The 26605-nt window shown below is 40.4% G+C and overlaps 1 protein-coding gene across 4 annotated transcripts in view; it reads right to left on the reverse strand.

Annotated features, from left to right (window-relative positions):
- Positions 1 to 26605, reverse strand: part of NTNG1 (netrin G1) — a 355235-nt gene that overhangs the window by 17115 nt on the left and 311515 nt on the right. For 2 of the 4 annotated variants that reach the window (XM_070746430.1, XM_070746428.1), the window contains one exon: positions 17325 to 17462. The exons of the other annotated variants lie outside the window; for them this stretch is intronic. In XM_070746430.1, the coding sequence (XP_070602531.1) occupies positions 17325 to 17462 (138 nt within the window). The remainder of the gene's footprint in view (positions 1 to 17324; positions 17463 to 26605) is intronic. 4 annotated transcript variants of the gene reach the window in all.

Below are 26605 nucleotides of genomic sequence, written 5' to 3' on the forward strand. Positions count from 1 at the left end.
TACCTTTTAAAAAAAAAAAATGCCTAGACTGTAGCTTATACAATGTAAAAGGGAAAAGGGAAATGTAAATAGAATTTCAAGTGCAGTGTTGTGAGTAGGATATTTTCCCCCAACACCACTAAATTAAATTAAATAGGATGTCCATGTTTGCTTTTTTGTTTTGGAATAAAAAGATAGCTAACCATAGTATAATCCACTTCCAAAGATATAATAACAATACTATTATTATTATTATTATTATTATTATTATTATTATTATTATTATTCGATTTGTATGCTGCCCTTCTCCGCAGACTCGGAGTGGCTCACAGCAATAATAATAACAATATAACAAATCTAATATTTAAAAATATCTAAAACCTATAATTAAAACCATACAATACAATCATACCATATATAAATTATATAAGCCTGGGGGGGGGTATCTCAATTCCCCCATGCCTGGCAACATAGGTGGGTCTTATGCAATTTACGAAAGGCAAGAAGAGTGGGGGAAGTTCTCATCTCTGGGGGGAGTTGATTCCAGAGGACTGGGGCAGCCACAGAGAAGGTTCTTCCCCTGGGGCCTACCAGACAACATTGTTTAGTTGACAGGACCCAGAGAAGGCCAACTCTGTGGGACCAGTCACTGGGATTCGTGCATGCATGAACATGTCTAAGTTTGCATCAGATGATTCCTGTTCTCTCTGCTGATTAGGTGACTTCAACATTTTTGGGTTTTTGTTTGATCATTTTCAATGTTAGTTCAGTTTACAGAACAACACAACCAATATGCACATGGATTTAAAATAAAATTAAAAGACAACATACAAATTACATTGCAAATAATGTAATAAAAAAAACATGATATACTGTACACACTTAGAACTCATTGGTATAGCACTATAAATAGGAACCATATCCTTTCTAAGATCTAATTGAGGATAGATAATCTGGATGAAAATGGAATTCCAAAATATTTGATAACATCAAATAACATCAAATTTGTTGCTCTAAAACAACAAATGAAGGAAAAGGCAAATATTAAACACCGTGACACAGACATATAGTGTGAGCTGGTATAAAAAAGGAAGATTAAATGGAATGAACTTGTAATAGAGCAATGTAGCAAGATAATTGTGCTACTCTCCCTTTATTGAAGTTGAACTGCTTAGATTTAAACCATGTAACGAGAGGACTCAAGGTCTAGATCTGGCCAACAGTTCCTAATTCATGTCATAGACATATAGTCTAACATTAACATGGACTGCTCTTGAAGAATGTCCAGAAAATTCAACTGGGACAGAATGATGCAGTGAGGAGTCAAATTCAAAGTGCCAGTTTTAGTCTTTAAAGACCCACATGTCATGATTATCTGAGGGACTGCCTCTTTTTGGTTAGTTTGGCTCGCCCCATTAGACCCGGCAGAGAATGCATCTTGAGGGTACCATCAAGTCTGCGGAGAGGGGCAGCATAAAAATCTAAATAATAAATAAATAAATAATAAAATCAGCTGGGACCTGCATTTGCTTTTGATGAAATGGGAAACTATACCAACCAACCAACCAACCAACCAACCAACCAACCAACCAACCAACCAACCAACCAAACAAACAAACAAACAAACAAACAAACAAAGAAAGACATACATACATACTGTACATACATCTTTTACAAATGAATCAAAGAATATACAGGTACAACTACAATTGAGCCCACAATTTCTGTTGCTAACAAGAGATGTTCTTTAAGTGAGTTTTGCCCCATCTTACGACTTTCTTGCCACAGTTGTTAAGTGAACCATGGCAGCTGTTAAGTGAATCTGGCTTCTCCATTGACCTTGCTTGCTGGAAGATTGCAAATATCTCATCACATGATTCCAGGACACTGTAACTGTTATGAGTTATAGTACAGAGTTACAGTGGCATAGCTTAGCCAGGGTGGCACAGCAGGTAGAATGCTGTACTGCAGGCCACTGAAGCTGACTGTACATCTGTAGTCAGCGGTTCAAATCACATCACCGGCTCAGGGTTGACTCAGCCTTCTATCCTTCCGAGGTGGGTAAAATGAGGACCTGGATTGTGGGGGCAATATGCTGGCTCTGTTAAAAAGTGCTATTGCTAACATGTTGTAAGCCGCCCTGAGTCTAAGGAGTAGGGTGGCATAAAAATAAAATAAAATAAATAAATAAATAAATAAATAAATGAGTTAGTTGCCAAGCATCTGAATTTTGATCACATGACTCTGGTGATGCTGCAATGGTGATACGTGTGAAAAATGGCCATAAGTCACTTTTTTTTTGTGCTGGGTGCAACTTTGATGGACACTTAATAAACTGTTGTAAGACGAGTATTACTTGTTCAGTGTTTCAAGCTTTCCACTTGTTTCCAATTTCTATAAAAATAAGAACTGCCATAGAGGCTAACATATGTTTCCCTTCACATAATTTCTAATAAGTTGCTAAATACAATGGAGTCAATATGTGTGTTTCCTTGCCTGCGATTCCTATTAAAGATTCTGAACTACGACTGTAATAATATGAATTATGGTGTCACTGACCTGCATAGCTTAGGAATTAATCATGGAAACCTTGAAGTCTAGCAAACATGTACTGAGTAGATGAGCTCTCCCATCCAAATAAACTAAAACATCTGCTTTTATCTATAGATATCTTTAATTATTGGTTTGCAGAATGTGAAGATTGCAACATCAAAGGAACTCCAAACCTGTTTCTTTACTACTTCTAGTATACAGTGGTACTTGGGCACTCATTATTAATTGGTTCCAAAAGATACAATGAGTATCTAAAACAATGAATACCAAACATTTTTTCCCATAAGGAATAATGTAGTGAGTCATAAGGCAGCTGACACTAACAAGTTCTAGCTTGCACATTGAGTACTAAACAAACCATGAGTACTGAGACAAAAATCCCATATCATAATGTGTTGAGTACCATGCTTGATAAGTTTCAAAGCAGTTGAGTAAAAATGAATGTCTAAAGCAAATATTTTCAAAACTTTTGGTTAGCTCTGATAGAACATCATTTGACATTTCAGGTTTTTGGTTTAAACTGGACTAAAAAAAATCAGAGGTGGCCACACCAGAAATATAAGTAACAGATGAATCAACAAATAAACTGCTAAACTGAATAATTAAAAGCAATAAACAATAAAACATAACAAATAATAAAATAAGTCCTTAATGACTTTCCCAACAAGGTGAAAAGATTTTTTCATTTTGAGCAATTTATTGTTGAATGCTACTTATTTTGTAGTCCATTTTTAAATGTCATCTTTCATCTCTCCCATATCTTGTCTCATCTCTTCATGTTTTTTCCTAGTTTCTCCATGGTTTGTTTGGGTTTTTTTTTCAATTGTTTCCTGGGTACAGCACTCTACCCACTGCGCCACCTTAGCTCGCATTGTATTTAGTAGGTTCCATTTAGGGTGAGAGGGCAGACAAGAAGGAAGATAAGAATGGTTGCAATAGGCAAGTCAGAAATAAACCTGAAACTCAGCTGCTGCTGTACAATAATCACCTGTATGTGCAACACAATACAAGCCATTCTGTGAAACAGCACGTAAGGAATAAGATGTCAACTCCAAAGTCAACTCTTCAGTAAGAATGTTAGAGGACACAATTTGACTTTGGATAAACAGTTATAACGCTTGCTATTGTACTTGCTATTTGGGAAAAAAAAATCTTGGCAGTTTTCTGGGTCCAAAAGTCAAACAACGGAAAAGTATATAATAAAAGTGTCTGCAGTTGGATGGATAATAGTCTGTTTTAGACGAATAATAGAATGGTACTGGGCAATAGTAAATTGCACTGAATTCAATGCAACTCATATGGAGTGAACAACATAAAAGTGTGTTTGTTGGGCTTAATGAAATGGACCTATCAATCTTTCAAACAAGCCTGTTATTCTCTTAAATCCAATCTTATTTCTTAGACACAACACAGTCAAACTGTCTTCTTTTAACAGAAATCAGCTTTTTAAACCTCCCCCCTCTGCATACTTAAAGTTTTGGCAGAAGCATCTTTAAAGAGTAAAAGAAAAGTTCATTTTGAGATAGTAAACTGGATTATCTGCCAAACGCACTACAGCGCAGCATCTCATTAACAGAACACCCTGCTGAATCATCGCCTGCTGGCAGGTTTCTTTAATGAGAATGGAGTGTGTGTATTTCTGCTCTCAACCTGCTCTTCAGACCAAAATCTATGCATCATTTTGTATATATGATAATGGGATACCAACTGGAGATCTGTGTTCATTTTCCTGACTGTCACTGGGGATAGAAGGACAAAATTGCTAGTTTGTGCTCATATCTGGAACTGTTAGCATCTGATGCTCAAAAAAGCAGTCTGTTTTTACATTCATGCAGCCAAATCTTAAATATTTTTATGGAGCAGTAAGACACTGAGCTCATAGGACTTAAATGTAAAATGATAATAAGTTTTCAAAATTATTTTTTTCTTGCATCTCGGCAACAATATTCCTCTAGGTATTGAAATAATCCTGATAGAAGATAGTGAAGAGATCCAGATTATAAATCACTGATTTCTAAACAAACCCGTGTCAATGTTGCCTTGACAGTAACTTTCACATTAACGTCTCCCTCAGCTTCAATGTTTCCAATTGCTGAAACCTAAGATCTTGTTGTTTTGAATGCACCTCTTAACATATTACACTTTGGACTACTTTTACCAGAAAGTTAAATTAAACATGCCCGTGTTCCCTTGCATGTTTCTGTTTTACTTCAACAGGAGCTATGGGAAAGCACAAGTTTATTTCAGATCTCATATTTACTTGAGTAGAGGTATTTCCCCCCCACTCTTTCCAATAATTTTTTTCAAACTGTATATGGCGAACCTGTGGCATGGGTGCCACACGTGGCATGCTGAGCCATATCTGCTGGCACGTGAGCCATAACCCTAGCTCAGCTCCAACGTGCATGTGTGTGCCGGCCAGTTGATTTTTGGCTCACACAGAGGCTCTGGGAGGGCATTTTTGCCTTTTTAGAGAGCCTCCGGGGGGCATGGGTGAGGACAGTTTTACCCTCCCCTGGTTCCAGGGAAGCCTTTGGAGCTTGGGGAGGGCAAAATACAAGCCTACTGGGCCCACCAAAAGTTGGGAAACAGGTTGTTTCCGGCCTCCAGAGGGCCTCTGGGGGTGGGGGAAGTTGTTTTCACCCTCCCCAGAGATTGAATTATGGATGTGGACACTCGTGCATGTGCGATAGTACAAGTGCATGCTCTTTTGGCACCCGAGGGGGAAAAAATTGCCATCACTCGTATATGTTGTGAAAGAGAGAAAGAATGAAAAGAGAGAACATTTAATAATTTCAGAATAGAAACAGATAATGCTTTAAACAGAGGTGGTATTCAGCTGGTTCAGACCGGTTCGGGCGAATCAGTAGTAGCGACCTGCAGATGGCCGTCTTGCCTCGGCGTTATACCATCCTATTTAACCACATTTTCAAGCATGCAGGCAAACTGCATGCATTCGCAAAGCCGCGCCTGCTCATATTTTCAGTGCTGGGTGGACCATTAGATAAATTATGTGAATCCAACCTCTGGTTAAAGGAAGAAGCTATTTCTGCCTTATTGAAATGAAGGAATTAGAAAAATATGGTTGGAATACATCAATGGAAATCATCATATTTGCTCCCTGGCCTTGATATAGAATTTTTTTCTCCTCATTCTTAGTGAGGTAGAAACAATGATAACATCTTCTTACTCTTCCCTGTTTCAATGAAGCAGTCATCCTCTCTTTCCCTTGCAGCCCCATTTTTTCATTCTCCCTATCTTCATCTCAGTTTCTCCAACCCCCTTCCATCTCCTTTTCCTCCCCTTCTGTCTTTGCTTTTACTCCAGTGTGAAAACAAGAAGATGCCTCTATTTCTGCCTGAGAAAGATTGGTGTGTCCAGTTGCAGATATGAACCTCATTCATTTTAGAAGGAGGATGCTTCATTTTACAATCAAATAACCTCAAGCAGCAGTTGTTAAACTCAGTTAATATTAATTTATGTTCTGGCTCTGGTCTTTTTGAAGCACGGAATCAAATTGAAGAGTGGGCATGCAGAATCTCCAAATTGGTTGCAGTTGCAATTGTCAACTTTGCTCTCTAGTCCAGCTCTGGCCTTTGCTTGCTTCCAGTTTTGGTTGGGGGAAGAAATAATCGCATTTGGGATTCTATTTCTTTAAGACATAGAATGTTCTTTTGCAAGATTTGTAATGCAGTTTTTGCTCTTATTAACTCCTTCCCCACCAATACTCTAAATAGTATTGAGGAGCTGAAGTCCAAGGGCCCTATAGCTCATTTCATTTTTATTTTTGTACCCTTCTGCCTTATCAAGCAGTACAGTGAAATTTTTAAAACTGGCATTACATGTAAATACCATATTAAAAGAACATTTGCCTTGCTGAATCACAATAAGCATGGCCAATTTTTTTGTAAAAAAATATCAAACATTTCCCAGAGAAAGAAAATCAAAGTCCCCTTTAACACTCTGCTGTGCCTCCTTGAAATTCTCCTGCTGAATTCGCTCACAATAATTTAATTTAATCATCTTACTTCTATTTAATATTCTTGTACATTAGTTTATTTGCCAATCGTGATTCTGGTTTTATACATACTGTTATATATTTTTTTTACCTGTCCTAAGCTAATGAGTGAACTAATGAATTCACGCAAGGCTTATAGGTAAAAAATGTTTTCAATGGGCAGGAAAAGATCTTCAAGAAGGATTCTCACCTGTCATTCTACAGTAGTTCTGGGTCTAGTTGCATGTGCTCAAATGAGCAATGAATAATTCGTTTCCATTAATGACATGATAAGCTTTCCCTACAGTTGATCTGCAGTCAAACACAGACTAAAACGGCAATTGCTATCAAGCAATATGTTTTATTTCATGTGTAAAAAAAAGTATCTATTTCTTTGTAAGCTCATTTACATTTTTATTCCATGCTGTTACTAATACAGGTGTATCCTGTAACCTGTTGCTGACTCAGATGTATCCTGTATTAAAATATTTATTAAGATATCAAATATTACCTATTTAAATATTACAAACTAAAAAACAAAGAGGCTTCTTGTTTATTTTTTAATGAAATTCTTATGACACTAATGCTAGAAACTGCCAGTTATTTCCAGGTATGATTGATAAACAAAGTTGATAAACAAAACTGTCTTTAAGTATCTATTTTGTAATGATGTGTTAATCACCCTTGGGAGTCTCCAAACTAATTTTATAATGGAGAAAAATTGTAAATGCATATAATGCAACGTTGCTGTATGTTTGTGAACATTCTCATGCTGAATAAAATTTTGTGTAAGTCTATCAAATGCCTAAAATGGTGGTATTCAGTCTCCAGACAATTTCTATAAGCTTCTACCCAGCCTAACTACTGTGAAACGTACAGTTCTGGAAAGCACTAATGTAAAACTTACCTTGGAAAAAAATAGTATTGGAAAATTATGAGCATATTCATGAAATCATAGTATGTATGTATGTATGTATGTATGTATGTATGTATGTATGTATGTATGTATGTATGCATAGGCACAAAGTATTGGTGAAAAAATGTTCAATATATATAAATGACCACAATACATGAGCACACAATAGATACAATTGTAAGGTAAACCACTCCAAACTTGATTGCAGAAAGTATGACTTCAGCAACTGAGTTGTCAATGTCTGGAATGCATTACCTGGCTGTGTGGTTTCTTCCCCAAACCCAAACATCTTTAAACTTAGACTGTCTAATGTTGACCTTACCTCATTCCTAAAAGGTCTGTAAGCAGTGTGCATAAATGCACCATTTTGCCTACTGCCTGTCCTAATACAGTATTCAGATTTATTTATATCTATTTCATGTATTCATAAACATGTTTATACCTATACATGTTACCTTATACGCTTGACAAAATGAAAAAAATAATTACAATAATGTAAATGAATAATTACATTAATAATCACACTAGTTATTTCTTTTAACATCTGAAGTAAGAGTTGGGCTGTTGATCAAGCTCATCTCAAAAGCTATAGATGTCTGATTCAAATTCCAACATATTTGTTATTGGAATAGGATATAATATAGCCTAGCATAGTATAGTATTTATTGGCCAGGCGTGAATGGACACACAAGGAATTTGTCTCAGTGCACATGCTCTCAATGTACATTAAAAAAAGATAAATTCATCAAGAATGATAAGGTATAACACTTAATGATAGTCTGGGTACATATAAGCAATCAAATCATATTAGTTATGAGTCCATATAAATCGTAAGGATATAAGCCACAAAATTACAGTCATATAGTCATTTGTGGGAGGAGATGGGTGATGGGAACAATGTTCTGTAGCGTTGATTTGAGAGTAGGATTTGAAGCAGTTGGTGTCCAGGATGTGAGATGTCTGTAAATATTTTCACAGCCCTCTTTTTGACTTGTGCAGTATACAGGTCCTCAATGGAAGGCAAGTTGGTAGCAATTGTTTTTTCTGCAGTTCTAATTATCAAGGATATAAGGTGCCCACATCACCAATCTGTATAAAAATTCACTAAGGCTGCATTACTAATAATCTCATTGTTCCTATCACCCATTTCCTCCCACTTATGACTATAACTTGTTGCTTGTATCTTTATGATTTATATTACTATTGATTGTTTGGTGATTACTTATTTGGACACTATGAGAATCGTTAAGTGTTGTACCTCATGATTCTTGACAAATGTATCTTTTCTTTTATGTACACTGAGAGCATATGCACCAAAGAAAAATTCCTTGTGTGTTCAATCACACTTGGCCAATAAAGAATTCTATCCTATCCTATTCTATTATGTCACTCATGACAGATGACATAACAGAAAACTAATGTTTATAATTCACTTAAGATCCACATTACTGCTTCACTGGCTCAGACATACATTCCTCCTAGGCTAGAGTCAACTTATTGAACCAGCCTATGGGGTGATTTTGTAGTCAAACTGGCATTAAGCCATCATAAAATAACTTCCATTAAGTCTTCATTTGAAATTATAATACCACTTGACCAACTCTCAAGTGGACCTTTCAGACACAATCATAGTAGATAATTCAGTTGCCAGATCTTCTTCGGACAACTTATTGGGTAGTTATGTTGTTCCTGTTGACTTGGACTGCAATGGGCTAATAAAAATGCAATTTTCTACCTCATGAAAAATTGCTTCATTAATTTGATTCTTAGCCAAATAAATTAAGGTTGCTATTATTTACAAAGAGATCAACTGTAAAATAACTTCTATCAAACAAACCCATAACATTGTTTTAAGGATTATTATTCAAATGAAGCAGGGAGCTGGGTACTTTAATGAACCATCATGTTTACTATGTTTATTTCCTATAAAGTTCTCTATTCCTATCCATTTCCTTTTCAACGTGAACATAAAATATTTAAAAGTGTATAATTAACATCTTCATGTTTACTTGTACCATGTATATAAACCACACACAGCACCAGACTATAGTTTTTTAAGGCCAGCAAAACATAAGTGAAGTGAACTAGTAACTACAAAATGAATTTTCAAAGAATATATATGTATACATTCATCAGGTTTAGGCTAAGCAACATTATACCAAATGCAGAAAAAGGATAAGAAGTACAATATAAAGCAAAAAAAAGATAGGAAGAAGATGGAAGAATATTTAATTTACATTACTTTATTCATCATATCTCTCCACATAATTCTATTCTTACAGCCCATCCACCATTTTCATATAGATAATCCTCATTTAGTGACCACAATTTTGTTTTTAAGCAAAGTGGTCATTAAGTGAAAACTGCAACTGTGTTTAAAGTCTAACTTAAATTTTACCTTGCTTTACAGACCTGTGAATGTCATAAATGCAAAGAAAGGTCATAACATTTCTTTTTCATTACTATTGTACCTGTGAAATATTGCTAAATGAGATAGTTGCTAAACAAAGGCTACCTGTACATCACTTTGTACACAGTCTTTTGTTCTTTAAGATTCTTCCTTTTGGGGAATTTTCTTAACTCCCCCCAACCATGACTTTTGCGCTACTCTTGACAATTTATTCTTTCTTCATATATTGACATTTAATGGTGAGCTAGCTATGAAGATCAGAACTAGGAGAAACTTTCAACTGGGGCTATATGTCTCACCTACAAACAAAAGTAGCAGGGTGGTGGTCACTGTAAAGGGGCCTACAACAATTTCCTTCACTATCACAGACAGTTCCTTCAAGTTATCCAGGGTCTAAAAAAACCAAAGTAAGAGGACAATAAGAGATTGTCTCATTAGAGAGCACATGAGGAAATTTTGAGAAGACAACTTACTCTCTGAGAATGCTTGGAGAACTGAGTTAGAACCAAATGACACTTGATATAACCTTGAAAAAAAAGTGAACCTCGGCCCATCAAGAATGAGCTTTCAGGTGAAGCTCGACCGCGCCAGGTGTGCGAAGACACTGCTCCGTCTTCGTTACACCATTACCTTGTCATAGGGCGCAATTTGCGCTCCGTCGGAGCCTGGAGGGCTCGGCGCACAACAGGGGGTCTCCCGGATCTCTGGGGGCAGATCGCCACTGCCCCGGGGGATAGTGAAAGCCCCGCAGCTGGGACATGGTGAACCACGCTCCAGCGGCTGCTGGGACGCAGCCATAGCGGCCGATTCATGAAGGGAAGTAAAAAAAAAGATCTCAAAGAAGTCGGCAAAGAGAAAGATCAGCAGAGGAAGAGAAGATAACAAGCACTCATAAGGTAATCCTTTGGCATTCAATATTTACAGTTAAAAGAGAAGATCTTGAAGTAAAAAGGCGACTTTAAAATAAAGTTTTTCCAACCTAAAGTGAAATCCATCCGCAAAGGAGAAGGACGGCCGGATCTACAGATTCCAATGAAGTTTGGAAGAACTTTAATGGCTTCACAACTTGGTAATCTTGAGGTTAGGTCATGTTATCTTAAGAGAGTAAAGTTAACTGATCCAGAAGTAGCGATTGGGTCTCACACCTGCACAAGCTTTTTAAAAAACAATTAAATATTTACAGGTAGTTCATTTAGTGACTGTTCAAGATTACAACACCACTGAAAAAAGTGACTTATGACAATTTTTCACATTTATGACCATTGCAGCTGGATCCCCAGTCATGTGGTTTACATCTGGATGCTTGGCAAGGGGTTCATATTTATGATGATTGCAGTATTCTGGGGTCATGTGACCCCGTTTTATGATCTTCAGAGAAGCAAAGTCAATAGGGAAGCCAGAATCACTTAACAACTGGGTTAGTAATTTGACAATTGCAGTAATTCACGTAACAAATGTGGCAAGAAAAGTTGGAAAATGGGGCAAAAGTCACTTAACAAATTTTTCACTTAGCAACAGAAATTTTGGGCTCAATTGTGGTCAAAGACTACTTGTATTTAAAATAGTATTTAATAGTATTTAATACTACTTGTATTTAAAATAGTATAAAATAGTATTTTGAATAGAATTTTTCAACTATTTCTAATTTCAGAGAGCTTATTGCAGAGATTAGTGGTCAAGCTTTTCAGATTTTAATATGGGGTTTAGACAAGGAAGCTGTTACTTTGCTCCTATAGTTAAATAGAACATAAGAAACTCTTAATTCCTTCACATAATGTGTAGTATAAATGAAATGCCATTTTCACTTAAAAAGTTAATACAGAGTATGTACAATTGGGGTGTTTTTAAGTGCTACTAACTGGAATATTTTAATAGTATTATGTTAATAGTTTCTAATTAATCTGAAATCTTCAACAAATTCCCTCCAGATAAAGCTTTCAAGCAGATGAAGCCAGATGATTTTCACTGTCAATCTGTAACACCAAGTGAAAAACATTCTCTGGTTCTTCATTTGCCTTGAAATGTCACTTTGGAGAAATAATTAATAACCTGTGTGAAGTCTCGCTCTAAGTGTAGCAAAGGAGATACATTTGTGATTAGTAATACTAACATCAAATTAAAATTGAAAGAAAAATTTGAATATTTCCAAGGGGAAAAAAATGATGTTTAGTTAGGAGGTGCCAGAAGGGGAAAATATTGTTTGGTTCTGCAACCCAACAAGACAGACCCAGACTTCAGAGGATAATCAGAACTACAGAAAAAACAATTACTACCAATCTGCCCTTCATTGAGGACCTGTATACTGCACGAGTCAAAAAGAGGGATGTGAAAATATTTACTGACCCCTCACATCCAGGACATGAACTGTTTCAACTCCTACCCTCAAAATGGCACTATAGAGAACTGCACATCAGAACAACAACAGACACAAGAACAGTTTCCCCCCAAACTCCATCACTCTGCTAAGCAAATAATTCTCTCAACACAAACTTTTACTAAATTCTATTAAGATTTAAAAAACCCAATAGTAAAAGATAATGCAATGATTATATAAAAGAAAAAAAAAACTACATAAAGGAAAAAGTAAACTCTCATTTAAGACAGTGATTTTCTCCACTCACCATGCCAAGTTTATAATCTCTTCATCTCCCCTTAACCAACAAATATAAAACTCCTCATCTTGTAACTCAACTCTAATGGTAAATCAAGTAAATAACATCTCTTTCCTCAGCAAAAAGTCAAAACTGAACTCCAGAATGCTAACAATATTAATCAAAACATAGAAACCTTAACTATTCCTTGTCTCAACTATTAGTTGTAAGCAAAGCTCCACTTGAAGGCATAAAAAGATCCCAATAAATAAACAAAACATAAAGATTTGTACAAGAAAACTAAAAAACCCCCAAAAAACCAATTTCTCCTTTAAAAAAGGCAAGTACCAAAATACAACTTTTTCCCATACCCCAAGAAAATCACTCCAGATAGTAACAAATGCCATTTAAATAAGCGTTCTATATCTCACTTCTGGGATACACATCCTTTGCAATAAGAACTGAGGGTTATTTTATTTCAATTCTCTCAGGTTCTTCCCCCTCTCTACTACCCCCTAAACAACTACACTAACTGATGCTGGATCGAGAGCTGCTCAGAGCTGTTTACAAGATGAGTGGCTAGATTAATGTTTTAAATAAATAAATAACGGTTTAGCTTTGACCACCGCAGGGATCAGGATCAAGGGTCTGCTTTTCAGTCCGGAGGGAAGATTTCTTCAGGGAATCTTTATCACACATTAAAGATATGTTATTACTGTGCTGCTCTAGTAATTTCTGCAATGGCGTAATAAATTTCCCTGAGAAATAGATAAAGCTGAACATGAACTTTACTATCCAGATAAATCCAGGACTAACTAATATGATACTAGGAAATAGGGCTATGCTTTGAAGATACTGAGTTTTTGACATGGTTGCTAATCTGTGAATTGGAAAGTCTCTGCTTAGTAACAAATCTGCGATATTTCCATGCTTTAAGAGTAGGAGCAGAGAGGGTATTCAGGTGGTTTGGAATGGTTTGGGTGAACTGTTAGTAGCGACTTGGGCACACCCCTGCCCAGGTGCTAGGCTGTCCTATTTAGGCACATTTTCAAACCATGCACATGTGTGCAAGCTGTGCATGCGAGCAAAGCACATGCACAGAAGGCCATGTGCATGCATTTCACACATTTGTGAACCAGTAGGAAAAGTAAGTGAATATCACCCCTGAGTAGGAGTACTATATACACCTGCAGACACCCAAATATCAACCCAGCTTGTGACACTCTCTGCCACCATAATATATGCATTATATTAAAGTAATTTATTTCAGTGTCTACTACCACTTCCAAATAATGAGGCAAGTTGTGATGCTGTAACATATAACATGAAAATCTATGCCCCACATGATTTCTCAAATGTATTCTCAGACAATAAAAACATAAGTAGTAATAATTCATTGCGATCCACATCTTAGTGTTCATTTGGCCAGAAAAAACCCCAAATAAAATAAGATGGAGTATGAAGGATTGTTCTTCTTCACCACAGAAGCGTTTTATAAGAGTAATCACCACAATCTTTCAAATATAATCCTAAAACATCAGAAATTAGCTATTTGTGGAAGGAAAAAACACATGTATTTGCTTGAAAGACAAATAAATCCACCATGTCAAAATTCCAGTCCTTCCTTGTCTTTCTCTGTGAATATCTTGCAGAAATAGTCCAGAACCATAGAAGTATCTCAGTTACTTTGTCAGAGTGAATACTGCTGAATTTTAAAACTAGGCACTGAACAATTGAGAATACAAGTGCAATTTTGTTCATGTAAAAAGTTCAAACCCAGCAGTAAATTGCTTTATACTTTACAATAAATATTATTAAATAAATTGGTAGTCATTTGAGAGGTCCAGATTAAAATATACATTTCCCTCTGGGTAAAAAGACATATCAACTCTCGGCATGCTAGAACAGATGCTTTCAGAGTAGAATAGTATGGGAAGTACATAGGGAGGTAGACCTTGATTTATGATAATTTGTTTAGCAACTATTCAAAGTTACAATGGCATTCCTAGAAGTGATAGGTACTTGCACTTTCAACTGTTGCAGTGACTCTGTCATGTGATCAAAATGTAGGTGCTTGGCAATCAACATATATTTAGGATGGTTGTGGTTATAGGATCACCATTTGCAACCCACTCAGCTGGTTTCTGACGAGCAAAAGCAATGGGGAAAGCTGGATTTGCTTAGCTGATTCACTTAAGAATTATGATGATTTGCTTAATGACCACAACCAACAAGGTCATAAACTGAGTATGATTCACTTAATGACCACCTCACTTAGCAACAGGAGTTCTAGTCTCAATGATGGTCATAAATCAAGGATTAGCTGTAGTTTTGGAAGCATCCATATCAATTCAGAAATCATACCTGTTCTCCTAATAATTGATTTACATTCCTGCACAAGAAATCATCATAGATTTACTCAAACAAAACATTGTTCGTGAATAATTGTGCATAATCTCTTATTATTTTAGGAAGTGTCAATGGAAGAGAGTGAGTTTTTATCTAAAATCACTTTTGGTTACTTTCTGCTTTAAATCATATATTCCTAGTCTTAAACGAAAACCAACTCTTATTTTCTTACTGACTCCAACCATTATGCAACTTTTGCATTCAAGATAGATTAAATTTGCCTGCACCCTCTTTTGGAGGATGACTTGCTTATCAGCCCTACATTTAGCATTACAACTGCCTTCAGTCACTATTGCAGATCTGAGATGCATCCAAAGAGATGAACATGAAGAAAAAGAGTTGAATATCTCCTGGAAGATGAGGAAGATGCATGTGATAACCACACAACAAAACTAATGAGTAGCCATTAAGTATGAAGAAAGAACACAAGTAAAGTAGAAATGAAAATATATTAGCATACAACATGCAAAACATCAGATAAAGAGCACATCAAATTACAACTTTTTTTTCTGATAACTTACTATGATGAGCCAACCGTAACATTATCTTAACAAAATGGTGATTTATAATTTGGCCAAGACAACTTCCATTGTAAACTTATGGAACTGATGTATTCCAAATGGATATAATTGCATTTTACCTACCCGAAACTCCATTTTTGCTTCTATTTCTCAAATAGCCTGCTGGTGTGTCCCCCCCCCTACTGATTATTGTAATGTAAAACTACTAGTATCAACACATGAGTGGTCGTTCAAAATTTGTGGAGTGCATTTTTATTACTTCCCATACAATTAACCATAGTTATGACATGGGAATAGCTTACACATTCCTTTCCATTCTTCCCGTTCTTTTCACTAAAATTTCTCTTTTTCCTTCCTAGCATTTCCCAGAATCAGCTTCAGGTTGATATAATTAAGTAAGCCCTAGAACAGTTTTACAAAAACCTGCTTCATATATTGCTTTCAAACTTTGCCCCGAATATGATTAAAACTTAGTAACTTTCAAAAGATCTAAGCCCCAGAGCTCACTATAACATTGCTAAAAATGCATTAAGAGTTGTCAACCTTATTTTACAAAGTTTTCTCTCTGCTAACGTTATACTTCTAAATAGGGCCTACAAAACCTTTGTCAGACCTATCCTTGAATACTGCTCACATGCCTGGAACCCATACTGTATTTCGGATATTAATACCTTAGAGAGGGTCCAGAGGTATTTTACAAGAAGAGTACTCAACTCCTCTTCTCGCAATAAAATTCCTTATTCCAGTAGACTTGAAATTTTACACCTGGATAACCTTGAACTACACCATCTACATTCTGACCAAAGCTTAGTACACAAGATCATCTACCTTAACGCCCTACCTGTTAATAATTACTTTAATTTCAACTGCAATAATACTAGGGCTATCAATAAATACAAACTAAATGTAATTCGCTCTAATCCTGATTGCAGAAAATACAATTTCTGCAATAGAGTAGTAAATGACTGGAACACTTTATCTGATCCTGTTGCTAGTTTCTCTAACCCCCATACCTTTTTCCTTAAACTGTCTACTGTGGACCTTGCACATTTCTTAAGAGGTCCCTAAGGGGATGTGCATAAATGCACCACGTGCCTACTATCCTTGTCCTACTTTACCCATTTGTATGCACTAATTTTATGTGTTTATGGCTATGTTTTCCTTCTTTATATTCATTTATTTGTGCCATTTTTTTCATGTGTCATTTCCTTGCACTTGTTAACAAAGAAAACTAGCTAGCTAGCTAGCTAACTAACTAACTAACTAACTAACTAACTAACTAACTAACTAACTAACTAACTAACTAACTACAGTTGGGAAGTTGAACAAGAGAGCATCAACATGGATTCCCCTTGTTTCAGTAGGCACTTCTGCAACCAAAACCTCCATATTACCTGGAGCAATTTAAACACTGTCAGATTCATATGGGGGAAGAAAAGCAGATAATAAACAGAAATACCCCCAAACTAAGGGCTTAAGTGAGAGAAATAGATTAATTAAGTGAGAGAAATAGATTCATGACCTCAAATTTCCAGTATCTATGAAAAGGTAAATGCAAAAACAGAAATTGAACATGCATATTAGTGTGTTGGGTTTATGTTTCTGGTATGCATTTGGAACCAGGGCAGAAGAAGTATAGCTCATCATAGTTCTATTGTCTGAAGCTGCAAAACACCAATACGTGCTATTTTCAGTTCAACAGTGCTCCAAGCATTAGCAGAAAGAAAGAAAAGGGGGACTTACATGGCATATTGAAACAAATGGATTGCATAGCCAATTTATTGCCTTTGTTGGAATGCTCTCCTTAGACTTCAGGTCCAGGCAGGATACATTTGGAAAGCTCACTCTTTTAAAAAAATATAGTCTGGCCTTGGGGGCTGAGCATGCTGGCACAGGGAAGCACAGGCAGCAAGGGATGGGGGGGCGCAGAAGTAGGGCAATTACTTACATTGACAACCCTGGTTGTGCCAGTTATATCCCCGCAGACACTTATCACACTTAGGCCCTGTTGTTCCCTGCTTACACTCACAAATTCCTTTTTCATTACAGCGATCATGGACTGAGCCCAAACGGTTACAATTACATTCTGCAGAAACAAGATAACAAACATAAACTCAGTGCCATGGGTACATGGTCATAAGTAATGCATTACTGAAATGGGTAACAAGGTTCAATTTGTAAATATAATGAAGGTTTGAGGCGTTTGTGGTATTTAGCTCATCCTGGGTTTCATTAGCTTCAACCAGTATAGCTAATACTCAGTTATGGCCAATGCTGAAATATAATAATCAGTATTATATAGTGCAACGATAGCTGTAGGACCACAGATGTCCATCAGCTAAAGAAGACCTTTTAAAGATGATGGAAAGGAAAAAAGAACATGCATGAAAGCTTCTCGTTAATCAGTTTGTGATATTCACCTTTAATTAAAGGATATAGATCTGTAAATGAGCCACATTATGAATTTAAGGTGGATCCCACCAATCATAGCACCACAAAATCATAGCCCTTCCTTCTTTCCTACAAAAGTGAAGGGATTAAGATTGAAAGAGAGAGGGAAAGAAAAAGCCCGAGGATAAATTCCCTGTTGCACTTTGAAATTAAATATGAATTCTTGTCTGTAAATGCTGGCAAGTTACTTAATGAATGGTTTTCATGATGAAATAAGAAGATGGTGTAAAAATAAAACAAGGAATGAAGTCACTGCTGTCTTCAAACATAGTTAACTCTCCAATCTGATATTCACATTTTAAAGATTTGTTTGAATGAACATCAGGTAAGCTTGGCATTTCAGGAAACATCAATAGATCATCAAGTAAAGAAGATTTTAAACTGATGTACATACTGTAGTATTGAATAGTTTTCGCAGGCAATGAAAAGATACTTTAATAATTTCCAGAACAGTCTTTCTTTATAGTCACAAGGACTAATTGAATTTATTTACATGTACAGCATTTTAGTGTTTAGAAATTACTGGCACTGGATTTTGGATACTATTATAGTTTATCTCACAATCAGCCAGATGTTTAGACTGGATATAGAATTTGTATACACCTATTGAGCTTTTCATTCATTCATTCATACATACATACATACATACATACATACATACATACATACATACATACATATCTGCTGCTATAGTCTCTGCATCCTTCTATTTAATATTGATGTTTGTCAGGTCTTCCTCTAATATTTGTTAGCAGGTTTTCTTTGGCCTGCCTTTTTTCCTCTGAATTTCTGATGGTATATGTTGTGGTTAGCTCTGGCCCTGCTCCTGCCCCAAGGACTGTGGATGTGGGGGGAGACATCCACATGCTGCAGGCCTGTTTTGCCCCCGGTGGAATCTGCTGATGAAGGCTCCTCTGACCAAGAAGACATGAGTGACAGGGAGGAGGAGAGTGTGGCAGACAGTCAGGAGATCAATTATCTAGCTCCTCCTTGGATTCAGAACAAGAGTTAATGATACAGCCACGCATGAGGAGAGCGATGCATAGGCAACAACAACTGAGAGATTATTATCAAAGAAAATGAGGCCACCTGTGGTTGGGTGGGGCTGTGGTAATTAGTGAGGCTGCTATAAATAGCAACCTGTGGGTTTGGGCATTGTGGAGGATTATCTGATCATTGTGTTTCGTGACTGCTTTACTGACTTTGACTTTTTGTGTGCTGATTTTTCCCTGCTTTGAAACTAAACCAGAGCAAAGTGTGTTTCACTTTGTGAAAGAAGAAGGACTGTGAATTGCCTCACAGCTGCAAGCTAAGTATCACAGAACTGATAAGGGACTTGTACAAATTACCAGTTTGTTTGCAGACAGTGCTCTTTGCTATACCAAAAGAGGGCTTGGTTTAAGTGAATTTTCATTATAAAGAACATTGTTTTGAATTTTCAAACGTGTGTGTGTCTGAAATTTGTACCTGTGAATTTTTGGGAGGAGTCTACCAGAGAGCCCGACAGAACAATATCCAATTGATTACGGTCTTTGCTGGATGTTGTTCATTCACATGAGGCACATGTCTAACAGGGCACATTCTTAATTCAAGGTTATTATTTTGATTCTTATTAAAATATTAACATTTACTACCTTGGAAATCTGAAATAAGTAGTAGTAGGAGGATTAAGACAAATGTTTAAGAAGATTAGTTAGCAGGAGTTTAGTTCAAGCCTAGCTTTTATGTTATTGTGTTAAACCTAAGGACATCGAGGTGGGCAATGGTTCACATTATACAAATTTTAAAAATAGTACTTCTCTAATCAAATATTGCACTGGTCACAAGACATTACTCAACAGTAGTAACTGTGAGAGGGATCTTGGAGTCTAGTGGACAACCGTTTAAATATGAGCTAACAGTGTGCAGCAGCTGCCAAAAAAGCCATCACAGTTCTAGGCTGCATTAACAGAGGAATGGAATCAAGATCACGTGAAGTGTTAATACCACTTTATAAGGCCTTGGTAAGGCCACACTTGGAATATTGCATTCAGTTTTGGTCACCACAATGCAAAAAGGATGTTGGGACTCTAGAAAAAGTACAGAGAAGAGCGACAAAGATGATTAGGGACTGAAGGCTAAAACATATGAAGAACGGTTGCAGGAACTGGGCATGGCTAGTTTAATGAAAAGAAGGATCAGGGGAGACATGATAGCAGTGTTACAATATCTCAGGGGTTGCCAGAAGGAAGAAGGAGTCAACCTATTGTCCAAAGCACCTGAGGGTATAACAACAAGCGATGGGTGGAAACTAAACAAGGAGAGAAGTAAGGAGAAATTTCCTCATAGAACAATTAATCAGTGGAACAGCTTGTATTCACTCCAACTCTAGAAGTTTTAAAGAAGATGTTGGATAACCATCTGTCTGTAGGGTTTCCTGCCTAAGCAGGGCGTTGGACTAGAAGACCTCCAAGGCTCCTTCCAACTCTGTTGGTATTATTATTACTTTTAATTTCAGGTTTCAGAAATATATATTTATATTTGGTTCATCTTTTACTTCTAAATCTCTGAATAATCCCACTGGAGTAGCATAATAACATAGGTTTGCTATTAGATCAAACTTGGCTAAGGGTTGCCGCAGTAAGGCCAGCCACCAGAAGGTGAAAGGGAAGCCAATTTTAGGGGCTGATTAGGTTGCTCAGAAAATGGACTTGCTTCTGAGATGTTGTCAAATGGTCCACAGACATTTAGGAGCAGGGTGAGGAGTGGAATCCAGATTGTGTTCGTGCTGGTTCATTCAGGGACATGCATGGGTGCTATGTGGGTGCGTGGGCATTGTGCACGCATATGGGCAGTACTTAAGAAAGGCTTCTGTGCATGTGCAGAAGCAAAATATAAGATGGAGGCACCTATGGTGCTGCTGAGATAACTGCCTAAGGGGTGTGGCAGGCCTGGGCCACTGTCAGTTTCATCAACCCAGGCCACCAAGTTACTATCTATTCTATAGAACCAATAGGAACCAATAGAAACCCACCTCTAAGAAGAGTACATGATTATTGCCAGAGGTGGGGTGGGAAGCAGGAGACTTGAGGGGAGAGTGAAGAAGAGTGTGATTGCAGAGCCTGTGGTCAGTTGTAAGAATGAATGACCATGGGGTTGCAGTTGCCATAACTTTGAAACAGAGCCATATATAGTGGTACCTCTACTTAAGAACTTAATTCGTTCCGTGATCAGGTTCTTAAGTAGAAAAGTTTGTAAGTAGAAGCAATTTTTCCCATAGGAATCAATGTAAAAGCAAATAATGCCTGCAAACCCATTAGGAAAGAAATAAAAGCTTGGAATTTGGGTGGGAGGAGGAGGAGGAAGAAGAGGAGAAGGACAGTTGCTGCCGAAGGAAGAAGGTGAGGTGAGGAGAATCAAAAAAAATCCAAAACTTTAAGGCTTAAAAAAAAAAGAGGGACTCTGTGGCGGTTTGGAAGAGCATGCGCCTCCCATGCATTGTGCCAGAGAGAGAAACCCAGGGAGAATGGCAGGAAACTGGCTGGGCCTTCATGCTGCTCTCAAATTTCCAGGGAAATTTTTCTGGGCTCGGGTTTTTAAGTAGAAAATGGTTCTTAAGAAGAGGCAAAAAAAATCTTGAACACCTGGTTCTTATCTAGAAAAGTTCTTAAGGAGAGGCGTTCTTAGGTAGAGGTACGATTGCGTGGCCTTCATATCTTAAAATGGTTGCTATGTGACCGATCGTGAGGTTTACTTATATATTACACTTTCATCTGTTTTTTAAATTAAAGTGTCCAGGCATTTGTAACTTTTCATTGATAATTCTGGTTTCTTTCTTCCTAAAGATTTCCAATTCCATAATGAGTTATCTATAGTTTTTAAAAAAGAAATTATATTATTAGCAATAATGCTAAAATTGACCCTTTCATAAGTAGATTTTCAGAAAGCTATTGGTCATTCCAATGGATGCAACAAAGGTTTGCCTAAATATCTTTTCCTGTTTGATAATGAGAAATCAAATTTGATTTATGGCTGTAAATTTCTAGTCCCTACTGTCAATAACTATACAACATTTATCAACTTGCTCTACTGTTTTAACACAGTTTGAAACAACAGAAATATTTTTATTGCATTTTCCCTAGATCAGTTTCCTGTTTCATTTAACTCTTGTTATTGGTTTTTCTGTAATTTTTTTCTTTAAGAATTTGATTTTGATTGCAAATACTCTTGTGTGGATATAATTTATATTTCAGGGTAACAATAACTTTGACTAGAGTTATTAAATAGTAAGATCCCTAAGTATTTCCTTTGAACCCATGCTGTGTAAAAAGCATTATTATTGTTGTTTAAAAAAACATTGCTCCATTTATGTTTATTTACTGCAATTTGATTACAAATCAGCAAGAGGAGAAAAGGAAAAACAAAAAGCTAAAAGGTGATAATTCTACACTGCAAATAGAAAAATTTAAGGAGAATTTATTCTAAAAAGCAAGTATTACATGTGCAACTTTTCAGAATCTATGAATTACAAATGACACAATATGTGATTTGGGAGTTACTACAAGTTCAGAATAACAATGTAGTATAGGCTCATTTAGATATCTGTCACTACACTACAATTATGGGTAGTTATTTTTATATAATCTAAACTCTCAAGCACAAAACTAAATGAAAAAGAATTCCCACAGCCGACTTACCGGCCGGTGGGGTTTGCGGCGATCGGCGGGGGAGGGAGGCCGCCATGTTGGGGGCGGAGTCACGGCACCCACGTCGGGTGCCGTGACCACGTGGTGCGGTGCGTGGGCACCGATTGGCCGGGCGAGTGGAGGCAGCCCTATGAGAGAGGGCTGTCTTGTGGCGCAGCAGTCTCGCCCGGAGCATCGTGAGGCGAGGCTGCTGCTGTTTTTCCCCCCAGCGAGCTGCGTCACAGGCCTGAAGGCCTGGTGCGCAGCCGAGGAGCGCCGGAGCGTCAGGCCTTCGAGGCCAGAAGAGCCGCGAGCGGCGGCTGGAGCCTTAGCTCGCTTCGGCGACACCCCCCACAGGGTTTGGAGGCGCATTGGAACAGGGAGGCATGGCGGGGGGCGGACGTGGTCGCTCGGGGGCACGGCGGCGGGCCTCGGGGGGGCAGGCCGGAGGGCCGGGGGCCCCCCCCACGGAGCCCCGCCGCACTGGAAGAAGGAGGGCGCCCAAGCGGGCGTGGAGCGAGGCCCCAGGGGCAGGGTCTGCCGGGAGGCAGGATAGCGAGGATGGCCCCAGGGGGGTGGCGACCCCCAGCGGGCGCACGAGGGGCCGTAGGGGAGCTGCAGTGGGGGCGAGGGGGCCCCGCCAGGGCCGGGCCCCGCCCGTGGATCCACTGGGGGCCCCAGAGGAGTTTTCTAGCGCTGAGGAGGGGCCTCTCAGTGGTAGGGAGTCAGGTTTCTCTGAAGCAGAGGCTTCTGCTTCACGGCCTGCCAGAAGGGGGCAGGGGGCGAGGGATTCGCTTTCTGTTTCCTCACGTATACTGTCTTCATTGCTCGAGAAACTGGAAGAGAGGCCAAAGAAGCGGGGCAGGCCTCGTCGGGGCCGGGCCACGCCAGCTGCCGGCGCGGATGGGGGCTCGGAGCTCATCGGAGTCGGCTGGGAGCCCGCAGAGATCCCACGAGGACCGGCATGCGCAGTCAAAGACCAAGCGGAGGAAGGCCAGCAGGAGGGTATCCGGCTCTGAGGAGGTGGATGACGACTCCTCTCACTGGGGTGAGTGCCCTATGCCTAGGCACCGGTGGTCCCTCCCAAGAGGGCCTCGTGGCCGGCTACGGGCTTCAAAACGCACGACACAGGGGGGTCAGAGGACCTGGCGCTCCCGCACAGCTGCGCAAGTCTGGAGGAGGGGGCGTAGAAGGGCAGTGGCTAGGAGGCACAAACGGAAGAGGGATACCTCGAGGGACAGCTCTGGGTCAACTACCTCGGGGTCTACCAGTACTTCTTTTGACAGCGATAATCCTTTCGCGCCGGGCCTACCAGACACTCCGCTCAGTATGCACATGTCCCAGTCCCTCAAGCGTAAAATTTGGCGGGGCGCTTACGTGGACATGTTTCAGATTTTGCTACCGGCAAAGTCTAAGAAGGAGAAGGATAAAGAGGGCAAGAAGGGGTCGGAGGACCCAAAAGGCACCAAAATGGACAAGGGAATTTTGTCGTGGGCGTATGCATTTTTGGCCTACCACTCTGTGGTGGTGGAAGATGATGTCCATAAGACACATGAGCTCATCTTGTACATGAACATGATTCTGAGAGCGTATCAGGAGTTTGGGGGGGAGGCTTGGAAGCGATATGACGAGGATTTTCGCAGGTTCGCCGCCCACAACAGGCACTGGCCGTGGGATATGCGGCATAACAATTTGTGGCTTCAGGCCACGCAGCAAGCGTCAACTCCGGCCAGTGGGCGAACACCCACGGGTCATTTGCTCTTAACGACGGGCAAGGAGGCTACTCTTCCCCGCCCGGCGGTGGGGACGGGGACCCCGGCCTCCGGCCAGCGCAGCACGGCTGGGTCGTCCTTTCGGGGCCAGCCGTACTGTTACGAGTACGGCGCTAGAGGGGCCTGTTCCAGGACAGATTGTCGCTTTCGCCACGCCTGCGCCTTGTGTAGTGGCAGACACCCGACCTCCGCTTGTTACAGGGGGCGCGGTGGGGCCGGCTCCAAGGACGCTGGGACCCCCGCCAAACCCCAACCTGGGGGAGCTCAAGGTAAGGGGCCCAACCCCCGGTAGATTGGACAGGTTGCAGCATTGGCTCACCGGCTACCGCCCCAAGAAGGGTGCGGATTTCCTGCTCGCGGGGTTTACCGCGGGTTTCAGGATCCCGTGTGGGGGGCCGCGCAGGGCCTGCATGGCGGACAATTTGTGGTCTGTGGCAGGTATGGGCCACGTAGTGCGGGACAAATTTATGAAGGAGGTGCGCGAGGGCCGGGTTTGGGCCCCTTTTCGGAGCCCCCCCTGCCCTTACTGCAGGTGTCCCCACTCGGTGTGGTGCCCAAGGGGGCCGCGGGTGAGTTTAGGCTTATACATCACCTGTTGTTCCCCCCTGGTGAATCGGTGAACGACCGCATTCCCGAGGAGCTCTGCTCGGTGCGCTACACACCATTCGAGACGGCTGTCGCGATGGTCCGGGCGTGCGGAGTGGGGGCGCTGATGGGAAATAGTGATATCAAATCGGCCTTCCGGCTTTTGCCCATTCACCCGGGGGATTTCGACTTGTCGGGTTTCCAGTTCAAGGGCGGGTTCTTTGTTGATAGGGCCTTGCCAATGGGTTGTTCTATATCCTGCTCGTTGTTTGCGAAGTTTAGTTCAATTTTGGAGGGGGCACACGTTAAAAGTACGGGCTTTGCGTCTGTAGTACATTATTTGGATGGTTTTCTATTCGCGGGGCCGGCGGGCGCCGTCGATTGTCAGCAGGGAATGTTGGGTTTCCAGGCTTTATGCGCGGATTTAGGCGTACCTTTGGCTCATGAAAAGACCGAGGGGCCTTCGACCAAACTGACAATTTTAGGCATCGAGGTGGACTCCGTTGCACAAACGTGTAGGCTACCCGATGACAAACTGACTAGACTCTAGGAAGCGGTGTGGGTCGCCCGAGCCGCAAAGAAGGTGACTTTGAGTCAGGTGCAGGAGCTGGCTGGCCTGTTGAATTTTGCTTGTCGTGTGATTGCGCCAGGAAGGGCCTTCATGTTTAGACTGTACAGGGCAACGGTTGGCGTGTCAAATACCGCACCACAGGATCGGGTCATTGAGGAGTGTTAGGGAGGACCGCGTGGTGTGGCATGGGTTTCTGGACGGGTACAACGGTGTGTCATTGTGGAGGCAGGATATGCTGCTGAAAGCGGACTTCCAAGTGAAGTCCGATGCGGCGGGCACGACCGGCTTTGGAGTGGTGTGGCAAAGCAAATGGTTCCGGGCTGACTGGCCGCAGGAGTGGCGCGGCGGGGCCATAGGTAGGGATTTGACATTTTTGGAGCTGTTCCCAATAGTCGTGGCCATTGAGTTGGGGGCATCCAGTTTTGCCGGTAGGACAGTCCAATTTTGGTGTGACAATATGGCGGTTGTACACGTAGTGAATACTCTTTCATCTAGGAACGAGCCCAGGAGAGCATACCAGCGGGCAGGTAGGGAATTTTGGGCTTTTCGTCATGATAGGAGATACGATCAGCTCTGGCCGGCCCCGGTCGAACACCTGCTTGAATTTTGCGCGCTTGACCGCCGCTGTGGGTTGTCTGCCCGGACGATTAGGGGCAAGTTGGCAGGCCTGGCCTTCGTAGCCAAGTCTCGGGGCCTTGCGGACACCACGGGGGATTTCAGGATTAGACAGGCATTAGAGGGTTGGATCAGGGAGAAAGGTCAGGCCCAGGGTGACAGCAGGCGTCCCCTAAAGCTCACCCACTTGATGGGGCTTTACGAGCTGTGGGGTCGGCTCTGCCGCTCTGCTTATGAGGCGGCACTGTACCACGCCGCGGCGGTGACCTTGTTTTTCGGGGCTTTTCGGGTTAGCGAGGTTCCAGCAGCTTCCAGAGCCGATAGCCCCGGCCAGGCGTTCACCACTAGGGATATCAAGTTAGGTCGTAGCTCGGTGTCCTTGAGGTTGCGACGGTCCGAGACCGACCAGAGGGGTAGAGGTGTGACGGTCCAAGTTTCCCGGGCCAACAACCGGCGGGTATGCCCGGTGGCCGCGCTGGGGGCGTATTGGGCCCACAGGGGTGTAGAGCTGGGTTTTTTGTTTGTCATGTGTCCGGGGAACCCCTGACCAGGTACCAGTTCTGGGCTGTCA

The sequence above is a fragment of the Erythrolamprus reginae genome, chromosome 3, assembly GCF_031021105.1.
Source record: "Erythrolamprus reginae isolate rEryReg1 chromosome 3, rEryReg1.hap1, whole genome shotgun sequence".
NCBI classification, from domain to species: domain Eukaryota; kingdom Metazoa; phylum Chordata; class Lepidosauria; order Squamata; family Dipsadidae; genus Erythrolamprus; species Erythrolamprus reginae.